The sequence below is a fragment of the Colossoma macropomum genome, unplaced genomic scaffold (genome assembly GCF_904425465.1).
Source record: "Colossoma macropomum unplaced genomic scaffold, Colossoma_macropomum, whole genome shotgun sequence".
In the NCBI taxonomy this organism is placed as follows: Eukaryota; Metazoa; Chordata; class Actinopteri; order Characiformes; family Serrasalmidae; genus Colossoma; species Colossoma macropomum.
This window is the reverse complement of record NW_023494786.1, coordinates 6758117-6781695: the sequence shown is the minus strand read 5'-3', so window position 1 is coordinate 6781695 and position 23579 is coordinate 6758117. Positions and strand designations below refer to the sequence as shown.

General features: G+C 40.9%; 1 protein-coding gene across 2 annotated transcripts in view; it reads left to right on the top strand.

Moving 5' to 3' along the window:
- The window catches only part of numbl (NUMB like endocytic adaptor protein), an 80932-nt gene that overhangs the window by 27275 nt on the left and 30078 nt on the right, over positions 1-23579 (top strand). The window contains exon 1 of one of the 2 annotated variants that reach the window (XM_036558907.1): positions 14108-14464. The exons of the other annotated variant lie outside the window; for it this stretch is intronic. Coding sequence (XP_036414800.1) covers positions 14424-14464 — 41 coding nt within the window. The 5' untranslated portion in view covers positions 14108-14423. Of the gene's footprint in view, positions 1-14107; positions 14465-23579 lie in introns of those variants that run through there. 2 annotated transcript variants of the gene reach the window in all.

Genomic DNA, 23579 nt, shown 5'->3' with positions numbered 1-23579 from the left:
GAGAGAGGAGCTGGTTAGCATTAGCTCAGCTAGCATGATAACAGCTCTGCTGATCGAGCAAAAGTTTCAGCCTCTTGCTATCATCAGTGCTCATGATAATGATTCAAATCTGAGTGAGTGAAGTTGAGCAACTGGTGCTGAAGGGACAGAAAATCAAAATGTAATCTCTTCTGTGGTGTTTGGATCTGTAGCCTGATTGTCTAACTTGCGTGAAGTTAGTCAGCAGATTAAAACCCAAACAGTGCCACACACCACACTGGAGTTGTAGTGACAGAAAGCTGAAATCAAACCTGTTCTGTGATGTGTGGGATGGTAACATGTTTGCTAAGCTAACCATAGCAGGCAAGTCGAGTGACTGGTGTTTGCATGAAAGCCAAAATTGAACATGTTCTGTGGTGTGTAGCTCTTAGCTATCTAGCTAAATCACCACATGCTTGCCTCAAACCATGTTGAGTTGTGAAGGGAGAATTCCACTGGTTTTTCAAATGGTTTGCGCAAGACAAGATTGAGGTGTAAACAAACTCACTCAGAGTGGTTTGCTGAGAAATGGTGTGTTGTATATATGGAGTAACTCTTGTGTCTGAGTCATCTCGCCCCAGGCTTAGCTCAAGAATATTTCCATAAAAATGGTGTAATATTTCATCATTTTCTTATATAGCTCTATTTTTCTATATCTCAGAACTCTTTCAGCAGTCTATAAGTGTAGAAGGAGAACTCAGCTTTTCTCATTCATGACCAGTACTTCTTACAATGAAATGCTTACATTAATCTCATCTTTTCTCCTAAGGGGAAGGTTAGGAGCCACTTCCTTTCCTATCCAAAACTAAACCTGCATGTGCTTTTTTAAATGTGTTTTTGAAGATGGTAAAATGGTGGTAAATCGAAAAAAAATACATTTTCTTTGGGTTTCTTGCCGTGGAATACCCTGCATCTAACTCTCCACCATAAATGCACTAAAAAGTGCACTAAAAAATATGTTAGATCAGCTACAACTGCATCTCAAAACTATTGTAAAAAAATTTCTCAGGCGGTTTATTCATAGTCGTTTCATGTAATAAGTTTCTGTGCCGTAGCGTCTTGAAATGGACGTCTGGTTCCTAACACCACCACTGTGCACTACTCTAACCTGGCAGGTTCTCACATCAAACCATTATGAATGACTTCGTTTACATCTTAACAACTAAATTATTCAGAAGTTTTGAAAAATCAGTGGTATCCATTATTAAGCAATTGCGAATATACAAAAATACACACAAAATTCAGAGAAAGATGGGTGTTATGACCGTTTTAGCCTTGAAGTGTACTTGTGTTCATTTTTCATAGATAACAGTAGGTCATGCAGCGTCAGAAACCACATAAGCAAGTCTGTTTGAGATTACTTAACAGCTTGACGTGGTTTGTGGCAGGTGTGTGATGCAGTTTGCATGATGCTAATTGCTGTAGCATAAGCTTCCATTACATGTGGACTAGATTAGCCTCATTGTTCCAGTACTAAACTAATGGAGCAACTCCAGACCTCTTGGGGGGGGGAAAGTGTGTAGATTTTATTTCTCAACACTGTGAACTCCACGGACAGCTGGCCTTCAAACATCTGCTGTGCTCCAGTTGTGCTTTTTAATTCAGATCAATACTTCATGTCTAGGCCATGAAGGGCATGCAGCACACTGTACGGATATAAGTCGCCATCAAATCCCAATCAATCCACCCAGCCTGCAAATAACAGCATGTCTGTCCTGTATTGTTCGGCAGATATTTCGGGAGTAGGTTTGATTTGAGTGGTTTATTTAGAGGCGGTGTTTACAGACGTATTCCTGTTAGGCTATTCTGGCTGTGTGAACTGCTAATGGCCTGCTGGGACAGAGCTGCCATCAGCGTAGATGGTTCCGGTAAATACTCACTAGTGACTTGCTGGCCCTTTAGATACAACTTAAATGTTCTGTTGATTTTGCTGCCAGATGTCTTAGCTGCATGTTGGTTGCTTAATGGTGCACATGAGCGCTCATAAAGGGGCAATATAATGGAAAAACACATTTTCTTCACTTTTTATTGAAACTGAGTTGATGTAGTAAATGTTACTAAACACAGTGTTCACTCTTCAGTCCATAGGATCCATATTTGGAAACTGAGTTGCAAAACACAGTTAGGAATTAATTGTTTTATGATATCACTCATTTATATATACATCCACCTATTCAGCCTTATAAACAGTGTTTCAGCCTGGGCTGCATTTTGATTGAGGCACAGAACAGGGAAGCCTATCAGAACAGAGCTCATGTGCATATATCAGACTTTAAAGCAAAGTAACAAAACCAGGCTTTTTGTTATAGGGATAAAGAGAGATTGGAAAATGGTGCTGTAGAAATGGATTATGACTGTTTTTTAAACTTACACCTACCAAAATGGACAGAAAACAACAGAATACAGGCCTATAATGCAAAGTATCTCTATTACTACTTTGGTCTTGTGGCTTACAGAGCTTTCTCATCAAATAGGTACTTTGTTTAATGAGCACGTCCTCATAGACAGAGCATTTGTACAGTCTGATGTAATCGTGGCTGAACACTGCTGTTATCTTTCCTACTCAAAGGTCTGCTTCACTCTTTGTGTTTTCAAACAAAAACTGTTCTCAGCACACAGCACCCAGACTTTGAATAATGCAGTATTTGCGTGCACTAACTCAAGTGTAAAAGGTGGAGGATGCATGTCGTTACCGCATTATGGTAGTTGTTTCCCATACCAGTCCTGGCAGTCCCAATGCTGTGCATGTGTTTGTTTTCCCAAATTTAACATGCTTATTGTATGTGTCTTAACAGTGTTTCTTAATCTGGCTCCTGAGGATCCCCTGGCCTTCAGAATTCCAACTATTCCCAGCCCCAACACACCTGATCCAGCTCATGAAGGATGCATAAATGGCAAATAGTTGAAGCCGTACAAGGTCTCCAGAAGCTGAATTAGAAAACACTGGTCTAACACATTTGGTACCCCACCAAGTCTTTTTTAACGTTACACGTATTTCATTAGCTTATCTTTAGCGATGCGCCGATTTGGAAATTGTGGGCTGATGCAGATATCCGATATTTTTCATGTGTATATCTGCTGATGCCATTATGGATATCTAAACAATTGCACAGGTAGAAACTGCAGCTAAGTACATCTGGAAATGTTACAGAGGAATGTGATGCTTATTTGTAGAGGGTTACAAGTGCAGAAAAAATAAAAAATGCAGATATTTTAGTGTTGTTGACTAACAATTCAGTGAAATGCAGTTGCTTTGCTCATATAAGTGAGCATGTTACACTTTGTCACTCCGAAACACTAGTGCGTTGCCAAGGACACATTAAGGACGTAGCTGAGAAGGCAGATGTTGTGCAGCTGTATCACTAACTAGGCTACATTTTGGCACATCGTCCACTGAGGAGAAGAGACCTCATGTAGAACACGACGAGTCCTCATCGGCACAGAACGTGATGCTTGTTAGCTCTGTTAGCTCATTAGCTCATCTGAAGTGGCTTCTGTTACTCAGCCAATGTGAAACCCTCCTGATGCTGTTGGCTGTTTTTGAATAATAAAACATGCTCCACTGCATGATGCTATGTTTTTGTGCAACACTAGTGCTGTCAGTTAAGAAAGGGAGCCTACAGCTCTGCATTATTTCTGGCCAATAGTTCAGCTGTTAGTATTTATTTCATTAATTCGTTAATTAATGTATTTTTTATTTAGATATTATTAACTATCTTAGGTGTTATTATTAAGTATCTTACTTCAGCTACTGAACCCTTGATGGGGTGGGTCAGTGGGTTTGAGTGAGGAAAATCCCCAGTGATCTCAAACACATTCAGTGATGTTAAAGTCTGGACTCTGGAGTGGTCAGTCCATTGTTCTGAGAATACCAGCAGCTTCTTTGAGTTGAAGGTTTTCTTCTTTTTGTCTATTTCCGTAGCATCGAGTCATCTTCTCACAGTGGAAGGATGGACAAAAACACCTGTGGATCTTTTCAGATTTGAAGCAAGAGGGGAGCTCAATTTTCTCTTCTTTCTCTAAGATGAATGCTTTAAGTTTTGGTGGTCTACCAGGTTTTGCACGGTTAAGTCCCATTTTCTTTGTACCTCTTTAGAAACTATTTTTTTTTTGTTTTTAAATTTTTTCCTGTGAAATTATTTCAGTTATTGTCGGTGATAATCAGCCGTACGATCCAGACGTGGCATATATAAATGAGGTAAAACAACGCTGTACTACTCCTTTACCTCTTCATATCTGGGAAAAGCAGAGTCAGATGTGAGTCATTGGTGTGGATATCTTCTGGGCTTAGTTGTAGCGATGGGTTCACCAGGGTTTGGCGTGTTTCTCTCATTTAATGACGTCTACCACGTCGCCCCGTGGCCCGCAGCAGCTGTCCCCCTCCATTAGCATGACAAAGCTGTCCGCCCTAGCTCCCTTTGCCGTACGCCACGAGCTGTCAAGGAGGAGCCATGTGGCAAGTCCCGGCCCTGCTGCGGGCCATCTGTGGGCCTGTCCTGCTTTTTTCCCTCTTTCCCTACTTCTGAGTCACACGTTCTAATGCAGGGCTGGGGCATAGCTAGGAGCGCTGCAGAACAGACTGAGTCAGACAAATTAGACCAGAGCAGTATTGCACATAGTGCAAAAAACAGTAATTGTCTCTGCACTCTATGTTTTGAAGATGTCGGCTGTGCACGTTTAGACAGTTTCTACTGCTTTTTCACTGTGTCACTCTGAATAACAGGTTTACATTGAACTGTGTGAATTTTGTTTAAAAAAGGCCTTTTTTGATATACAGCATATTTTGAATATACCTATTATATTTGTAATGGTTGTAGTATGAATTAAAGGTTGGCATGATGATACTTCATTGTTATTGTGATAAAGTTTGTTATTGTGATAATATGCATCTCTGAGCTTGTTGGCCCTTCTTTATCAAAGTTGCATACTGTGGCTACTGGGCTTCTATGAGGTGGGTAGAGTAGCCTAAATCAATACTCAAGGAAAAGTATTTATACTTGGATAAAATAATAACACAAATAAAAGTAAAAGTACCTTTCCAAAAAACAACTTGAGTAAAAGTACAAAGTATCAGGTCAAAAAGTTACTTAAGTACTGAGTAACTTATAGAACTGCAGTGAAACTTCTTAGTACATCCGGCATCTATCAGCAAAGGAAGTGAAGATTGTTAGGCCCTATTTTTCTTTTATTGGACTCTTTCAGTCTAAAATAAAGTGCTAAAACTCCAAAGTCAGAGGTGTGACCAGTCTCTAATAAAACGTGATGAAATTAAACACAAAAAAGGAATTTACAAAATATAAATGGCTAAAATGCAATTGAGTGAAAACCAGATTCCTTTACTCACTCATATGCTTAAGCAGAAGTAAAAGTATCATGATTTGAAAATACTCAAAGTACAAATCCATCAGTATTTCACTTGAGTGCATGTACTCGAGAAATTTTAGCTATCCTCCAGGCTTAATGGCTACATTTCTACTGGGGAAACACTTTTAATACTTTTTAGTTTTCATGTTGTGAGTCTTCATTTATCATGTGTTTTGTAGTTGGATTTTAAAAGAGGTAAGCCACTCAAGACCGTCCATTTTTTTTTGTGCCTAACAACACCCATAAATAAGGGTGTAACAGTAATATTACAGTACTGATAAACTTTAGAACTGTATCACCACTTTGTCTCTTTTGAGGGTCTCTCATTTTCCATCTTTCATGGTACATGGTACATTTGAGGCTTAGTGTCATAGTGTATATTTTTCACATATTTTAATTTTATTTTTGTGATACTTTGATGTTGAGAATTGAATTCTGAGGGATTAAAAGAGGCAGTTCAGATTATTGCTTAAAGGTCAGTTGCACTGCTTTCTGAAAATACGTATTTTTTGCAAAGACTGTGTAATATTTTGTTGTAAAATAAAACATACATTTTTCTGAGATGAACTTGTATTTTATTTAATTACTCCGCAGAATCAAGACATTTTAATACATAAAGTATGGAAAAACAAACCTTAACTAAATTGTATCAAACCTGAAGTTATCTGTAGTGTTACACCCCTAACCCTTAAATCTCGTGATTTATTGCTGGTCAGTGTTGGGAGGCCATGCCACCTGTTTCACAGCACTTAATCATGGTGTTTGGCCTAGTAGCTGTAGGTGTGGGCTTTTCTGCTAACCTGCATCCATGGGTGTGATGCAGCAGTGTGGATGGCTAGAAATAACTGGTCAATTTATATTTGCGGTCATGTTCCAGCAGGCAGAAACAACAAATTCTATGGAAGCGAGCACAACCGGGAAACATGAACGATTATTCTGTTCTCGTTCTGTAAATATCAGCTTGGCTGTCTTTCCAAGTGACGTCACAGTGTTGTGCTTGGAATCCCAAAATAGCGCCGGCATGAGTAATCACATCAATAACGCCTCTCATGGCCTCAAAAAATGTTACAGCAAAAAAGGCATGTAACATTTTCGGTGAAATCCCAATTAAACGACTTCAGTAACGAAGAGTCACAAAATGCCCAGCAGATTGAAAGGGCTGCAGCCTGAGGCAAACGAGAAGAGAGCAGCATCAGAGCCGTCTTTCAGCGCGTACTGTTCTGTCAGAATCTCCTCCGCCCGGCATAGCTGCTCACCCCTGAAACCTCTGATAGCAGTGGTTGCCATGGGAGCCGGTTGCCAAGCAGCAGAGGGGCGGGAGGTGTGTACGCCTCTGTGTGTGTGTGAGATCTTTTGGGGGTGTGTTGTTGATGCAGATTGGAAGAGGCCACGACATGCGACAAGAAGTCACTGCCTCAGCGGGCCTCTGTGCGCTCTCCTGACAATGGCCTAAAATCTTCCAACAATATCTTTTTCCATATCATATAATACCTGTAACATCTGATTTCAGAAAGCCAAAGCATCCTGTAGCCGTGGTTTATCCGATTTCAACTTATAGTAATGCTATTTTCCAGTTGGTGTACGTTCACTTTCCTGCACTTTACAGAGTTTAATACTACTTACTGTTGGGTGTCTGTCTGTGAGCTAAAAAACTTTCATTCAGTTAGAGCTCAGGACGATGAGAGGGATGCGCGTGCCAACTACTCAGGGCTATTTGGGTACTGACAGTGTTGTTACAAGTGAAAGGTTAGACTTCTCCCTCCTTGTCTAACAAGTAAAAAATGTCCATCACCACTGCGGTTAGTTGGTGTAACAGTAATAATGTACAATAATGCCAATAATGTAGAGGGGCTCACTGATTGGTGCCACTGATAGAAAGAGGGGCAAATGAGAGTCAGGAAAAACCTTAGAAAAGCTAAGCATGATGGTGGATTAGTGACAGCTAAGTGCCGCATACGCCACAGAACATGTTTGATTTCAGCTTTCTCTGAACTCTCTAACCAGTCACTTGACTTTACAATTGACATCCTCTGAATGGGTGTCATTTTAGCATCAGTTAGCTGGAACCAAGCCTGTCCTGTGGTGTGTGGCACATTTGGCCTGCTAACTAAGCTATTGTTAGCTTAGCCAAAATGCTTCACTACCAAACACCACAGAACAGGTTTGATTTTGGCTCTCTGTCACTCGACTGTTGCTCTCTCAGACATTAGTTTGTATCATGTTTACTTGTTTCAGCAGAGCAGCAGTTAGTCAGAAGGCCACCTCAAAGCCCACCTGTTTATTGCTAGAAAGCATGAGGGTCCACAGGAAAACCACATCATGTTTGGGAAATTTTCAACACAGGTAACATAACTTATCAACAGTATATTAGCAAATTAAGTGGAATGTTTCCACAAGACATTTGTTAGCGTTGTGTAATAGTGTTGCGCGTGGACAGCAAATGTCAGGGGAGCGTATTTGTTTCTAGAAGCAGGGGGCCAAAAATGGCCTTTCTGCACCATTTTTTCAGGGCTTGTATTAATGTTGTTCACTGTTTGAAAACATTCTAGATTTCATTTTAATTGTTAGTCAATAACATTCTCTCTGATTTTTATGTCAAAATGTCCACACGAACCACTGGCACACCCTGAGTATTGGCCCGAGGACCACAGGGTGCTTTGAGGCCCAGTTGTGGTCCGTGGCCCAGTGGTTGAGAAACCCTGAACTAGCGCTAGCACCACAACCAGTCCTCCTCTACTGTCCTAGTTAGCACTGATCGTTTAGCAGTTGTTGTTGTTGTTGTTGTTAAACAGGCAGCTTAGCATTTACTGGGTTATGAACTGTCTGTCATTTATATGAATTGAAAGTTGTGCTTGGAATTTATTTGGCAGCTTATTAGATAGATATGAAACAGAAACTTGACACCAGTGCAGGTTTGAGATACCATCATAATTCAGTCAGAGGATTCTGTATAGTTGTGCTGCCCAGCACAATCCAAATTATCGTATATTTTTTAACCCATAGTGGCTAAAAGATTTCCTTTGGCTTTGTTAATGACCAGGACAGTTTTTTTTTACTAAAAACGAAGATGTTTCGAATGAACTAACGCTGAATTTATTAGGCTGCTTGCACCAGTATTGCCGTCTAAAAAGTAAGCCCTAAGTAAGGAGAGGAACAGGGAAAGAAACTAAGGTTCAGACGCAGCAGAAGCACTCACAGCTCCAGCCTGGCTGCCTTCAGAGCGCCAGCGTCAGATGGGCTAGTCAGGCTGCCACCCGGAGGCTCTGAAAATTGGGCAGGCAGAGCTGTGTGTGTCAGCATAGGCCTGCAGCTCCCCTCTATGGTCACAGGGCTGAATGCAGGCCTGTGAGGGGGAGCTGTTGGGAATGGAAGTGTTCTCTCCTCACTGACAGCATGGCTGTGCAAGAAAGAGCATGATAAATGGATGCTCTGTTTAGATATTCAAAGCAGATGGCACCGTTATTACATTACGACATGACATAATTAAACAGAACGTCCTATATATGAAACGTATCTTGTTGATATTAAATAATTTATATGTAATTTAACTCATTGTACTTTGCATATAATTTGCAACGTCTTTATTTCATTAATCCAAATGGCAGAAATGCATGCATGTTTAGTAGTGTGTGGTTATTGTTATGGGTGTGGATGTGGAAAAAAAGGTATGCAGTTGTACTGAAGTGTGAAGTTAAGTGAAGTTGTGCAAGGCAGGAATTTGGAGCATGTTGGATCGCCTTCATGAAATAACAACTCAAAACCACAGAAATTGCTGTCATTGCCACCAACACTGCTTTCAGTATGAAATATAATACCTAATTAAGCAACAACATGAGAGTGAGAAAGGTTATTAAAGCTCTGAAATTTTTATTTTGTTTTATTTTTATTGCGTTTTTCACTTTGATTTTCAGTTTGTTTCATTTCAGTGCTTTTAAGAGTGCTTTAATAGTTTTATCTTTGATGTTATTTTCTGAAAAGAAAATAGTTTAATTTTGATTTAGTGTCAGTTTTGCTTTTGCCTAAAGCACGAATCGGCTTGTACCAAATTGGACTCATTTCTTTGTGGCAAGTTAAACTACGCTAAACTAGCACGGCTGTAAACTACTTTTCCATAAGTTTACAAACTTCACTTTAAGACATTTCCAAATCAGGTTTAAGGTTTAACATAGAAAGGATCCACTTCTAGGACTTCTAGACCATATTCATGAAGTGAAAATATGAAAGGTAATTTAATTTAATCCAGTTTAACTAACTGAATTTTTCTCTTTGATGTTATTTAGGTTTAGTTGGTTTGGCGTTTGGCATTCTAGTTTTTTATCATTGTTGCAGTTGTGTTTTTCATTTTTTCACTGCTAGTTTACAGGTGAGTAAGTTGGAGTGGTACTTAACAACATTTTGAAAAATATGTTCAGCAGCCAATCAGACTGAGGTCAAAACAAACTGTGATATTATGTATGGTTATAGCATGATGTGATTGTAAAATAAGCTACCGACAAAGGCCTCTGTTCAGCTTTAAGAATCCATTTCTTGCGTCTTAAACCTTGATTTTGCTACTGTGTGCTACTGATTCAGTCTGGAGAATGTGGGCTACATTCCTCTTTTCCGACCTCAGATATTCACATATTAAAAGGTGGAATGTGAGTGGAATTCTAAACGAAACTAAACTAAACATGGTGCACCTTTTTCTCACCATGAGAGAGAGAAATATTGATTGCCTCCATTTCAGGACTCTATGTTTATTTTTATTTATTTCTTTATTTATTTTTTGTTTGCTGCAGAATGCTCCAAATGTAGGTTACCTCTCTGATTATCTCTCACTCACACCGATGCAAACGGACCTCTCGCTGTGTCTTTAACGCCTTTAAAGTTTTAATGAGTGTATGCAAATTTGCTGTATTAACTAGCCATGGCTTTATCAGCAAAATGTGAAACCGCGGCAGTCTGTTGTGTGTTGCTGAGATGAGATTATTCGGCTTAATTAGCAAATGCTACTTTTTGGCATTTTGACAAAGTCCATTAAGCATTAATGTTCAGCTGTTAACCCTTTCTTAAGGGGACACTCCTGCCAAAATGAACAATGCAACCGTTGTTACACTGCCTACTCGCCTCCTACAGTGGTGCCACTGTAGACCTTAAAGTGAGATTGTCTGATTTATAGATGAGGATAAACCCACTTCTGATGATGTATCTTGAAGGTGTGGGGAAAAACTACAGGCACTTTGTGACAGATATGTGAAGATGGGCTGTTTGAAATCTTTTAGTTTTTACTTGACAGCTGGTAAATGCAAAAGGAAGCCAGATAGCTCACAGTAGTGCTAGAAAGCCCAAGATTACTTATATATTAAAAAAAAAACATAAAGTGTGGCCTGTGCAAATATGTAAACTTATATTGCAAATAAACAGAAATGTGCAGAAAATGCCATATGTAAAGTAACACTATGTAAATTTGGGGGATTTGGAGAACTCTCTGGTAGACGTATGTAATTGTATGCAACAAGTGGAAGAATATTTTGTAATGCCCGTTGTGCTTCTGACTTCCTAGCAAATGAATCTAGTGATTGTGAGTGCATTGAAAGAATTCAAAGAGAACTCAGTCAAAACTTGATGAAGGACGTGTCTACCGAGGATGGAAGTGAATTGTCTACTGTACTCATCATATCTTCATCAGTATAATGTTGATTTTGCATTTGAGACCTAAACATTGAGCTGGATCTTCCTTTTTAGCCTGTGTTATTTCCCTTGGAGATGGGAAGATGGGGCTGTGGGGGGATTCCCAGTTGTTGTATCGTGTATTTGTGTAATGCATGTTGGGTATTGTAGTGAGTGAATATTAATGGAAGAAAACTTAAAAGGGTACTAAATCGTGAATTCTGCCAAACTGAGGCTGAGGGATGCAGTGCTGTGTACAGAATACTGCATTAAATAACAAATACCATATTAAACTCCATTTTAGGCTGGAATACCCCTTTAAGAATTGCATTTGTAAATAAACTGTTGTAATCCCTATAAATATCGGATTGAAGAGAAATTTCCTGCGTTGGCTCTGCGATATCAGGAGGTTTTATTAGAGGAGAATGCTTTTACTCTACGGCATCATGTATGCATGAGGTAGTCTTAGCAGTGAAAGCTCACTCATGAAGCAAGTTTTTACTCTCAATTTATGGGATACTAAAGGAAATTACATCACAGCCACAGCGGGCAGAGGTTTTTCTCGCAATATCCACCCACTGTTTGGTTTGGCCCAGTCTGTTTTTATGGGACAATCTGAAACTGTCTCTGTGTTTCAGCACTTTAGTTGGATGTGTATGAACCTTATTTCCTTGTTTAACTGTGACATTGGGAATATTTCCTCACTGCAGTGGACACAGCAAAAAAAAAAAAAATTGGCAATCACTTTTTATTGAAGTGACAGACCTGTCAGCGTGTGTATGTGTGAGTGTGTTGCCAGGAACCCAGCTGGTCAATATCTTCAGGCAACATAACCACGTGGCACAGAGGGCACAGTTAGTCTGGTTAAACGTCCATGTGAATACGCTGAAGCATCTCTGCTGGTGGGCTCGCATTTGGGTCAGGAGAAATTGGGACGGGTTCAATTAACGCAGCACGATCAATCCGCTGCCGGGTGGAGCCTACACCAGTCAGTCTGGCCACTTTTCAACTGGCAAGACATCCTCCCAAAAAAACCTGCTCTAGAAAAGCTGCTTCAGAATAGTCCAAATCTAAAAGTTCTTAAAGAATAAATAACTTGATTAAAATAGATTACACAATTTAAAAAATCAATTAATTTTTAAAAAGAAGCAATTAAAATTTACATTCTCAGTTAAAGGCAATGTGCAGATTCTCCATGAGGGGGTGCTGTTAGTATTCAAGTCGCTTTTGTGTGCATGACTGAAAGAGAGGAAACCCACACCAGCAGCTTCTTATGAATATGTTTATAGTTACAAGTTTATTCTTTACGTAGTCAAATGAAATATTCTCTGTTACAGCATGTGTATGTGAAGTAAAAGTGGTTATGAAGTAAAATGTTTTGTGTAGCCTGAACAGCTCAGCAGACAGTGAACAGGCTAACAGGCTCCTCCATATATTGAACCGAGCGTGGGATGTGAATGTACGCCACCACAAGCTTGGCGTAGCTTGGCTAAACATTGAAAATTCCATAGAAGTGCCAGTAGAAATTAAAATTGTCTTAGCAGTGGTACTCAGGGTACATGTAAAGTAACGATTTATGTATTACATACTGCTATATAATCTTCCTAGAGCAGGTTTGGACCATCCCACTCGCAGCATGGTTGCAGTATGAGAAGGGACTGTATAACTGAAGGAGGGGGAGAACTCTGAGAGCTTGGCCTGCAGTAACTGGCAGCTTCTGCTTTGAGCTATAAGGCTGGTCTCCACTTTGGTGGGCAGAGGTAAGACTGAGAGAGGCCTGAGGAGCAAGAATGAGGTGCTGTGGTGGTGATGAGGTGCAAAAACTGTCATGGGAAACAGAAGTTAGAGATGGAAGTTTACAAGACGTTAGATTGGAAGGAGGTTCAGACATGGTTCTCCTCTCAAAGCCATTTCCTCTTGTTAAATTACATGTTTTGTTGATTTTGTGAGAGATAATAAGTTGCACATCCTCTAGAGAGAATGCACTTGTGCACATTTTAGTGCACAATTACTGTTTATTTGCTGAATTTAACACTGAGAACATAAAACGTGGCCTATACAAAAGACAAAATTTTGCAAATAAATAGATTGAAGCACTAAAACTTGCAGAAAAAAATGCCATATTTAAATTAGTTTCTTGTAGATGATGTGTTAACAAGTGTTCACTCAGAAAATCAACAAAACATGTTATTTGATCTGGAGTATTCAAACTTTTGCATATAAATGTGTATTTTTAAAGACTTATTTTTATCTTTCTCGTCTTGGAATCTTTGCTCTGTGCGGTGTGTTACTGTTCATTTAAACCAATTTTTTTTATTAACACACACTGATTACTCAGTGAATCAACAAAATACTACTATAATCAATAGTGACAGCTCTAGTTCTCATATAGTTCTTTTTTTTTGATGAACAGTTTGACCACTAAGGGTGGAAGCAGCTTCCTTCCAACTACATGATGAGAATAAGAGTTTTTTTGTTATATGATGTCAACCATGACCATGATGTAGTTTTCTTGCCCATTTATTGCATTCTTTTTGTCATATAACTAAACCGTTAATAGGCTTATTGATGCCGTGCCCATGCTGTAGCCACAGTAACCGATCAGGCTAATCTGTCTGCACAAGAGCAATAGACGAATCGGCGTTTGTTTGGCTGTCTGTTCTGTCATAATCGTTCCCAGGCAACATTTTGAGTCGTTCATCCATTGGCCCTGTTCCTAATCACTGACCTCATCCAGCATGATAAACGCCTCAGGCAAGCTTTATGAGTGTTTTGCTACAGCTGTGCAAAGGAGGATAAGGGAAAAGACAAAGCCTGTGTTTTGATTTTGGTCTAAATTGCTTAGTGGATAAAGGCTGATGCCAAGGTGAGTGCTGGGCACCGCCAGATTGGACAGAAAGAGACATATCCACACAGAGCAGTCAACCAGCACCACAGATGGGCGACGGAAAAGTGTGTCATTACTGTCCCCAGCCTAATCACCTCCACACTCCTCCCTCGCTCTGTCTGTTCTGTCTCTCTCACTCACTCACTCGCTCTCCCCCTGCTCTTCCACACTCTCTCTGGCTCACTGCTCGTAGAGACGAATGAATTGATCTGTTCCTCCGAGGCGGCTCGGCCAGGCGTTCGTGGGCGAGGGTGCGTGTGGTGATGAGGCGGAGCGCGGGAGTCTTTACCGCCTCCTCAAACTTAATCCCTCAAGAAGAGGTGTGGTTGCCTCCATCTTTTGGACCTAGCAGTCTATCTACAGTTGCCTCTGTCTTTCGGACTTTGTAGCCGATCTGCAGTCGCCAGTGTTGCCTTTGGCTCTCCGTCTGTTGCGCCTGCCGTGTTTTCGGGACAGTCCAGTTCTGCCTTTTCACCCATCTGGGTAATTGTACCATCTCTCCAGAATGAGTTTCAACAGTGACATGGAAGAGGCAGGGGAGGGAAGGTGAGTGATCTGCTCCAAACACAAATTGTAACTTCTATGGCTTTTTGCAAGCTTCTTCCAGAGCACTGCTTCCCAGTCCTGGTCCTTGTTTTGGTTCTGGAAATGGTTCCTGGCTTGGATGCACAGTTAAGACATTATGTGGAGGTTCTTTAAACTTTTAAAAAGGTTCTTCGCACTTGCAAGGTTCTTCTATGGCGTCACTCCATAGATCCTCTAATTAGCCCCTTAAAAAGTTTACCCCAGACCTGCAAATTTTCATGTTCTCTTTGCTTTAATACTCCCACTCCATCTTGGGATGGGCTTGTTAACTAGATCTTTAGTTGAACTGGGTGTATTCGGAGCAGGAAAACACAAACATTTGCAAAGAATGGGAATTCTAGGACCTGGATTTGGCACCACTGTGGTAAAATAAAGCAGCACTTACTATCCTACCACAGGGTAAAAACTGATTAGCTGCCAAGCTTATTCGATGCTTCTGTCTGTCCTGTTAATAGCCTTAGCTATAACAGCTGCATCGGCCTCCAAGCCCATATGGTCCTGATTAATGGCTAAATTGATATACCAAATCGCCGGATTAGCTCATTCTTATCGGCCAAGCTGCTGACTGTTTACTGAGCCTCTCAGCACCATTTCCTTTTCAATCAGCCAAATAAAACACACACATACACACGCACTGAAACTGGGCATCACGTCCAATATTTGTCAGTTAATCGTTTAAATGATGAACACCGTTTTGGCCTTTAGAGTGGGGTGTGGAGGGAAGTATATAGGTCCTAGAGGATTCTTTTGTCCTGTACTGTTGATGACCCGATTGGTGACCTCAATACATTGCAGGGCTTTATGGCTATGTTAAGTCTGTATTCTATATCTATATCTCAGCTGTGTGCATTCAGTTATCAGAGAATAATTTCAGTGAGACCCAATAGCACGGCGAGAAAGTACTGTTCATAGAAGAGCCCCTAACTTGCTGTATGTCCCAGGGTCGTAATATGTAAAATATTGAGAGTCAGTTTTTTACTACATTTGATGTGTTCTCCATCCACATAAGACAAGACCAAATGCTTAATTCTAACTTTCTGGGGGAATTGTCAGCCACGCTGAATGGACTAATGGTCAGCTTGTTGTGTGTTGGACAGTGTTGACGAGTGCACCCCCACTACTTTGAACTCTTCACAATGCTTTGCACTGGTTTAGAACTTTCACACTCAGTTTAGTCCCACCCTAATAAGTTGAATTCAACGTTCCCACCATACTTAGCCCAGGATTTCTCATGGTGGCCCCCAGATGTTCTCGTTAATAGATCACATCTGGACCCAAGAGACTAGGTGCCCACAAGCTAGCCTGCCAGCAAAGTTTGACAGCAGTGTGCTGTCCTCTTAATGAGCAAGCGACATAGGAGTCCTTCATATAGATGGAGCTGCTGTGCAGTTGTGTGTGGAATTCACAAACATTTTGCGGCGCATCGGCTTGTGACAGTTTACAGCAGCCTCGAGGCTTGTTCTTGTTTTATTGGGCGTGTTATGTCATGGGCAGTGGTTGACATTTCTGAGTCCAGCAGATGTTGCAAGGGAGTGTTTTGCAAATTGCACTGCTCATTTAGTGCTGAAATTGGAAGACTCGATTTGGAATTCATGTCTGAAATTTTTAGAGGCCAGTTGTACTCTGGTGCGCTTTTGATGAATAGCTTAGTGTCAAGCTTGATGTTTTCCATTTCAACAGAATACGGCCTGTGTTTGCGCTATCTAAGAAGTGAAAAGAAATACACAAGCATTTGACAGTGATTAGTTCCAGCACCAGCTCCAAATGTTAAAGAGATCAACTGACACTTGCTGCTTTATTTATTACCATGTTTACGACTAATGATTAATTCAGTTCAGTTTAGCTTAATTTTCTTACTGCTCGGAGTGCAACGTTGATGTATTTCTGCTCTCCCGTGTTTCGTGGGAACTCGTTTTAGGCTTTGGAGACAGGTTCCATCAGGATAGGTTCCAGTTGATTTGAGGTGAACTTCGTAGCGCTAATCTCAGGACACGGGTTACATCAGCAAACATCCACACTTCAGGGGTCAGAGCAGTCATGTTATGTGATTAGGCCCACGACCTTGATTAACTCTTTTGGGACCTTCCTGGCTTTATCCATGCTGTTCCACACAAAGTCACCCAAAATTGCAAGTAAGCTTACAAATACTCCTCCACATCCCTGGAGCAAAACATTCTCCATGCCACCAACGTCTCCTGCACAGAGAAACTATACCTTCTATATTTCCACTGTAGTTATAACTATATAACTATAATTCCAGAAGGAGAGTTTTGAATGTGTGCTGCAGAATATTGAGCTAGGAGAGTACTTGGTGAGTCAGGGCTCGTGGTAGGACCCCTCCTACATTTACCAGCCTCTGACTCAGCTGTCTCTCCATATCAGAGCTTCTAGCTAGCTCCTTTCCCGACACACATACTCACAGTCACTCCTGCAAAATGTCTGACGTTCTGACAGCACTGCAGACTCAGATTCAGTCAACCGATTCACTCGTCATGTCTACTGCAAACCCTATTTGACCTGCATATTCACATGTGCTAGTCAGGGAAGACATTCTGCTCCTCTGTGTACGACTGGTAGTTAATGGTATTAGAGAGGACCTGTCACAGCGCAGCAAATATTTTGAGTGACCCCGTTTCACTTGTGGCGAACAGCAGAGTAAACAGAACAGCTTGTGTTTATCTTAATATGCATGTGTGTGGTCAGTGAATGGAACAGAGGGAGTGGTCGGCCTAAGACGATCACCATCTTAAACTAACAGTTCATTAAAAGATCTGTTTGACACAGTTTCTTCTTACCTTGTTAGGGATGCATGATGATGTAGGTATCCTGTTGGTATCAGCAGGCAAAAAAATGACATCAGTGTTTTTTATCTGATATTGATTTTTAGATCCTTTCTACCACTCAGGCTGCGTTCACATTACAAGCCTCATTGCTCGAATCTGATTTTTTGCTCAAATCCGATCACACGATGGCTCACGCTTGTTTAGATAAGTGATTCAAATCTGTCATTAATGTGAACGAACCTGCGTCCTGAAACGACCTGCATGCGCACATCGTACTCAGTAATGTCACATGAATGAATCATGTGCGTCACGTGCATCATCAGCAAACAAACTAATGAGCAGAACGAGCTTCGCTGCAAAGATAATTAACTCTGATGAGCTCTCAGCTGTTCATTATTAGAGCGAGACGAAGGCGAAAAGAGGTGAGATGTGTTGCTTTTCAACTGTTTACAGGCTTTTTTTTTACTGTTCGGCGCTGCTGCCATGGTAACGCTGAATGATGGTGCACGTGCACATGAATTCCGATCTGAGGGTTCACATTGAGGTTGCACAGCCACAGATCGGATACATATCTGATCTAGGACCACATATGAAAGTGGCTCAGATCGGCTTTGAAAAGATCAGATTTGCGTGTTCACACAGCTCTGAGTCACATTAGGGCAAAAAATTGGATTTGTGCCACTTCAACCTGGTAATGTGAACATAGCCTCAGGGAGTTAAAACATTTAAAAATATAAAGAAAACACACATTTGCAGTACAATGCATTTCTTTGTAATGCTAATCCAGGTGGATGTAGTTACATTGTAGTTACATTTTCTAAGTGTATGTGTATCTGCCTTGGCATTGACAGCAATGTACATTGAAAATTTTCAGCCCAGTATTCGGTGCGTCCTCTCTCAATTTAGCCAAATATACTCAGTTAGCCTTGAGCTAACTGCATGCAGCTGTCAAACCACTCTGTTATCTACAAAAATAGACAACTGTATGAAAAAGGTAAAAGAACACATAAAGGAGATTACTTGTTTCATTTAGATGTGCAGTTATAAACTTCTGTTGCTTGTTAGCGACATTAGCCTCGTAGCTAAAGTATAGAAGAAAACTTAAAACGTAAAACATATCTTGGCTCCTCAACTATTGTAGCATTAAAGAGCAAACTGTGCAAGTTTTGTTTTTTCATCAAACTCTTCCTTTAAGCCAGTTGGTTGTACAGAGAAGTCCCTGGGTCAACTCTGTTTACATGGAAGCCCCTGAAACTGGGTCACACTCGTGCGCTGCACTTTCTCTGCGCCTCTCCACATTCCTCTTTAGGGTCCTCTCATTTCATTAGGCTCAGAAATGACAGCTTTGGATGCACCTAACCCGCTTCAATCAATGGCAGTTTAAAACATCAGGAGGCCGCAAATCAAATTCTCTCCGTTTACTGCCAGTCTCCCGGCGGCGGCGGCTCCGTAGCGACCCACAACTGTGCTTTTAAAACCTGCGGAAATAAATAGAGTGGGGCACTTTCTCACTCTTCTCTCCTCATTGGCAATTTAAGGCTCGGTGGAAAGAGGTTAAAGCACAGTTGAACAATAACTCTCCTCATGCCAAGCTGCTGAAAAGCCTCCATTACACCGTCCACCCACAGTGCCAGCGTTAATGAGCACAGCCATGCCGCTGCAGTTCGTCTCCATAAGCACTGAAAGCATTGATTGCATGGGGATGGGCTGAGAAAGTATCGTTGTCTGTGGTGCTGCCTTGTTATTTTGTCACAGTGGGCTCAGCTGTAATCTTGGACTTTTATCAGCGCAGTTAGTATAAATAGAACGGACAGAAATGGTTGTGTTGAAGAGTTATTCTGCTTGTTTATATCAACCTCTCTGACTTAATCTCCTTCTTTAGAATCTCTTGCTGTGCTGAGCTCTATTCTCTTTCTGTATCTCTCTATCTCCCTCCCTCTCCTCTTTTTTTTTTGCATGGTTTGCCTGAGGTCTCACGCTCACTTAAGCCTGCTCAGTAATTCTTCATCCCTTCAAGTGCTCGTACTCTTTCTTTCCTTCGTTCTCTCTCTCCCTCTCTCTCCTGCTCACTCTCTCACGCGTACAAACACAACATTCCTTCCACATCTATTGCTGCGGATGTGTAGGAATGATCCAGTTTTTTCCATCCAGACCAATCCGAGTGCCTTTAACTTGAGCACTATCCAATGCCGATGCAATCCTATCTCAGTGTTTTCATACAGCTGTGTAATTTATGTAAGATATGCTGATATCTGATATTTAGTACTACATAAAAATAAATGTATTTTAAATATAATGTGATATTCTGAGCTGATATGCTTTGTTTTTGGCAGGTTAAATGGCCATTTTATAGTGTGTTTTTAGTGCGTATATCCCTGATGATTTGGCTACGTTAATTTAAAAAAGCTGCAGTAAAATCACTTCATTTTTGATATACAGTCCGAACTTCTTTCTTTTTGTCTACTTATGTGATATAACCATTATATAGTGAGAGACACAAAAATAGGTGTACTTAAGCATCTAAAATGGTTTTATGTGAAAAAATATGTATGCCGCAGTATATACACAAACCATCTGAGATTGTATGTCAATTCTTGGCCGTACTGCCCGCTGCTGCTGTTTCACTGAGGTTAACCTAGAGTGTGTACCTCCTTCTGCTGCAAGTAGCCATCTGTTTAATGTATGCTTGATGCACTTCCAAGTCGTGTGGTGACGTTGGTGAGAGCATGTTTAAAAGTTTTGAAACAGGACCCCAGTTTCTGTCCATTTATGGCACATCTAAGACGGTCGTGTAACTAAAGGTCAAAAAACAAAGGATCGAAAGTTGATCGGGCTTATTTCAGCCAATGCTCAATGCATTAAACCATGCCTGAATCAGCCCTGATCGAACCAGGACATCATCACCTACTATACATGGCTCTCCATACTTTTCTCAGTGCGCTTTGTGCTCTGCTTAATATCACAACACACATCTGTTTTGTCCTCCTGCACCATTTGTGCCGTCCTTGTGTCGTAAGTAAGCCAGGAGCTTAGAGCAGAGCGCAGGAAAAACATGCAGACTTAATCTAGCACTGAGTACATTGGCACATCTATTGGTTCAGGAAGTGTGTGGATTGCTTGGGCGTGTGTATGTATGAAAGTATGCACTGGGTGGAGGAAGAATGGACAGATGGAATAGTGAGCCTAGATCAAACAACAGGTGGAGAGCACAGTGCTGGTTCTTGAGTGTTCTGTTCTTTCCTTTCTCAACTGTATCCCACTTATAGCACCTTTCCAGTGAATGAGTTGTAAGTACAGTGTGTCCTGAATGATGTCATGATGACTAATGGCCTGGGCGTATAGTTCTTATTGTACTTTTCCTTGTAAATGTGTCCGCTGATGTGACCAGTCGTGAAGAGGTTCCACTCAAGAGTTCCTGAGAACAAAAATTACAAAATCAAATTTACCCAGTTCACCTCAAAGGTATTTCATCAGCCAAGACATGTTTGGTGTCTGAAGTTTGCTTCTTTGCAGTGGAGCTACGAGGTTAATGGAGCTACGTGTAATAGAACCTATAGCCCCACTGAACATTGAGCAAACTTCAAACCACGTTGAGTTGTTTGTAATCTCAAATAGACTTGCTAATGCTATTAACGATACTGATATTATCTGCATGTGTTTTTAGCTATGTGGCATGCTTATGTTATTTTTAGATAACACTTAGTCATATAGTCAACTATGTTGTACATCAGCCTTCACTGGAAAAAAATAAAAGTCCGGTCAAGTCGAAATGTAGAGTCAAATATCTGCACAGCTTTTTTGAGTTATCTTAACTTAGTTTTCCTAACTCACATTTTTTAGTCCTGCATCTCAGTTGGGTTAACAATACAGTTGAGCTCACTCTGAAAACAATGGACGTGGTTGACTCCAAGTAAACTGAAACAAGTCTGTGGCTCTAGAGTTGTCTGTGTCGATTATCAAGACATCATGAGCTTGAATCCAGATAATGCCAGCCCTCCATGGTGAGGATTCTGAAAGTAGAAAGCCCCCAACCCCCAGGCCTGGGGACACCATGTCATGGGAAAGTGTTTGGTTGGGAATCACCAATGACTAAATTCAGTTCAAGATTTAGATTTATTTATGTAGCACTTTTTACAGTGGATGTTGTCACAAAGCAGCTTTATAGAAAATCTGTAAACCTAAGCAAGCTGAGGGTGACAGTGTCAAGGGAAACTTCCCTAAAAGCAACAGGAAGTTCCTTGAGAGAAATCAACTCCCTCATTTTAATACCGGTTTTAACAAGCCCTTGTCCAATTGGCCTCGCCATTCCCCTCGGGGAATCCGTAGCACCCTCTTAAGGCCGGTTCCATTACTTTTTTAGCTGCAGTGAAGGGTGTTAGATGAGCTCTTGGAGGGGCGAGGGATCGAGCAGACACCAGTATCGACTTCAGCAGCAGAACTACATTGCGATCTGACTCATTTCCCTTTTCAAACCCGAAAATAATGAGGGACAAAGATATGAGCTACAGCAGTAAACTACTTTAAAGCTTTATAAGCTTTAGTTCTGCTTTACATTTCAACACTGTAACATTTGATTTGCTTTAAGTTACAAACAACTTCATCTGTCATACATGACTGCTGATATACCTTCATCACTTTCCTCTGGTAGCTGGCTCATTAACACGCTAAAGGCTCCACGACTAACCAGAACAAAAAGGAAGACATGACAGCATGGTTCTCCGCAATTACTCGCATGTTATATATCCTATGCTCAAACTTCTCAGAAAACTTTGTGCATGGGGAATGGACACAGGGGCCCACTGGTGATTGAAAGGTCTGGAGTGCAGGCAAGCAGAGGCACCTGATCAAGGAGGTTTTGTGAAAATACTAAAAATTGCTGTAAGAACTGTTGACCAAAGAGGGTAGAGCTGTGCAGATGGTCAGCTTACATAAGACAACAAATTTTGCAGTGCAGTAAAAACTAGAGAAACTTTGTCAATTTGATCTTGTTATTTTTGTTCTCATGGAATGAAGCTCTCTAGCACACACGTTTATATTTGGGTTGTAGACTAAATTTTTTTGCCAACCTGTACCTTTATCCATGCAGGAGCTGTGCCTCTTCTCTCGAGATGTGTTTTGAGAGCTATGCCTGTGTTTGTATGATGTCAAAACGAGCCATGGCCATTTTTCTCACTCCTCTATGGATTGCAGAGACATAGAACAGAGTATTTTACAAGAAGAATATTGTCTTGCCTTTGTCACAGGCAGCAAACGCTGTCAATGTAGGGAGATTTTTTTCCTCCCGTTTTGTACAAAGAACAGTGTGCAGTGTCAAGTGCTTTTTCAAAAACCAACAGCGCTTTCCTGAGATCCATTCCAACACAAACCACCCACAGCGCATTTGTCTTGGCGTGACGCCGCTCTTTCTCGGCCCCAAGTGTGCAGTAAACCGAAGGTGTCACTCAAGAAAGATCTTCCAGAGTTTTCGTATTTTTTATTTTTGAATTTGTGTTTTTGTTTAGTGCTGTTTGTGGTCTTCATCGTTATTTTAAAATACGTAAAAGAGTAAAATAAGAATGATTTTTTATGGTTTGCAGTGTTGTATCTCATACTTTGTGGGCTAAGTCAACACATGAAACGCACTAGCACATTTCACATGCTTTTAATTAGCTGAAGTTGCAATATAAACAACATAATTTGCTCTTTAATTGGGCCAAACCAGCATTTTCAAGTCTGAAGTCATAAGTGCACTTACCTGGCTCATGTTATTTGTCTCATAAAATCGTGCAAAATCATCATACTAACTTTTTAAGACCTGATGCTGTGGACCTCACAAGACTATATCTCTCTCCAAAAGCTCAAAAAGACAACGTCCAGAGCAAGTAAGTGTTTGTAAAACGGACAGATTCGGACCGTTACATGGAAATACATACACTCAGACATGTGGATGGCCAATCAGAATGCAGCAGACAAAATCATGATGCCTGTGGCCAATCTAGTGCACAACAGATATCAGATGGTCCACACATCTGTGGGCAGAGCATCTGAGGCTGAGACTTAGGACACTAAGGGACACTTGTACAAAAAAGATTTCAATGAGACCAATGCAGACAGAGTTGCAGCCAGAGTTGAACATTTGACGGACCGTTCTCTGCTAGTGCGTCAGCCAATAGGAGATGGTGTGGGGCTTCAGTCCATCATGTTGATTTTAAGACACGGATGACAGTCAGGTCACATCCAGAGCTATAAAATCCAGTTCTAAAGGTTCAGTACAACAGTGACCAGTTTAAGTAAAGCTAACATATCTTCTTTGT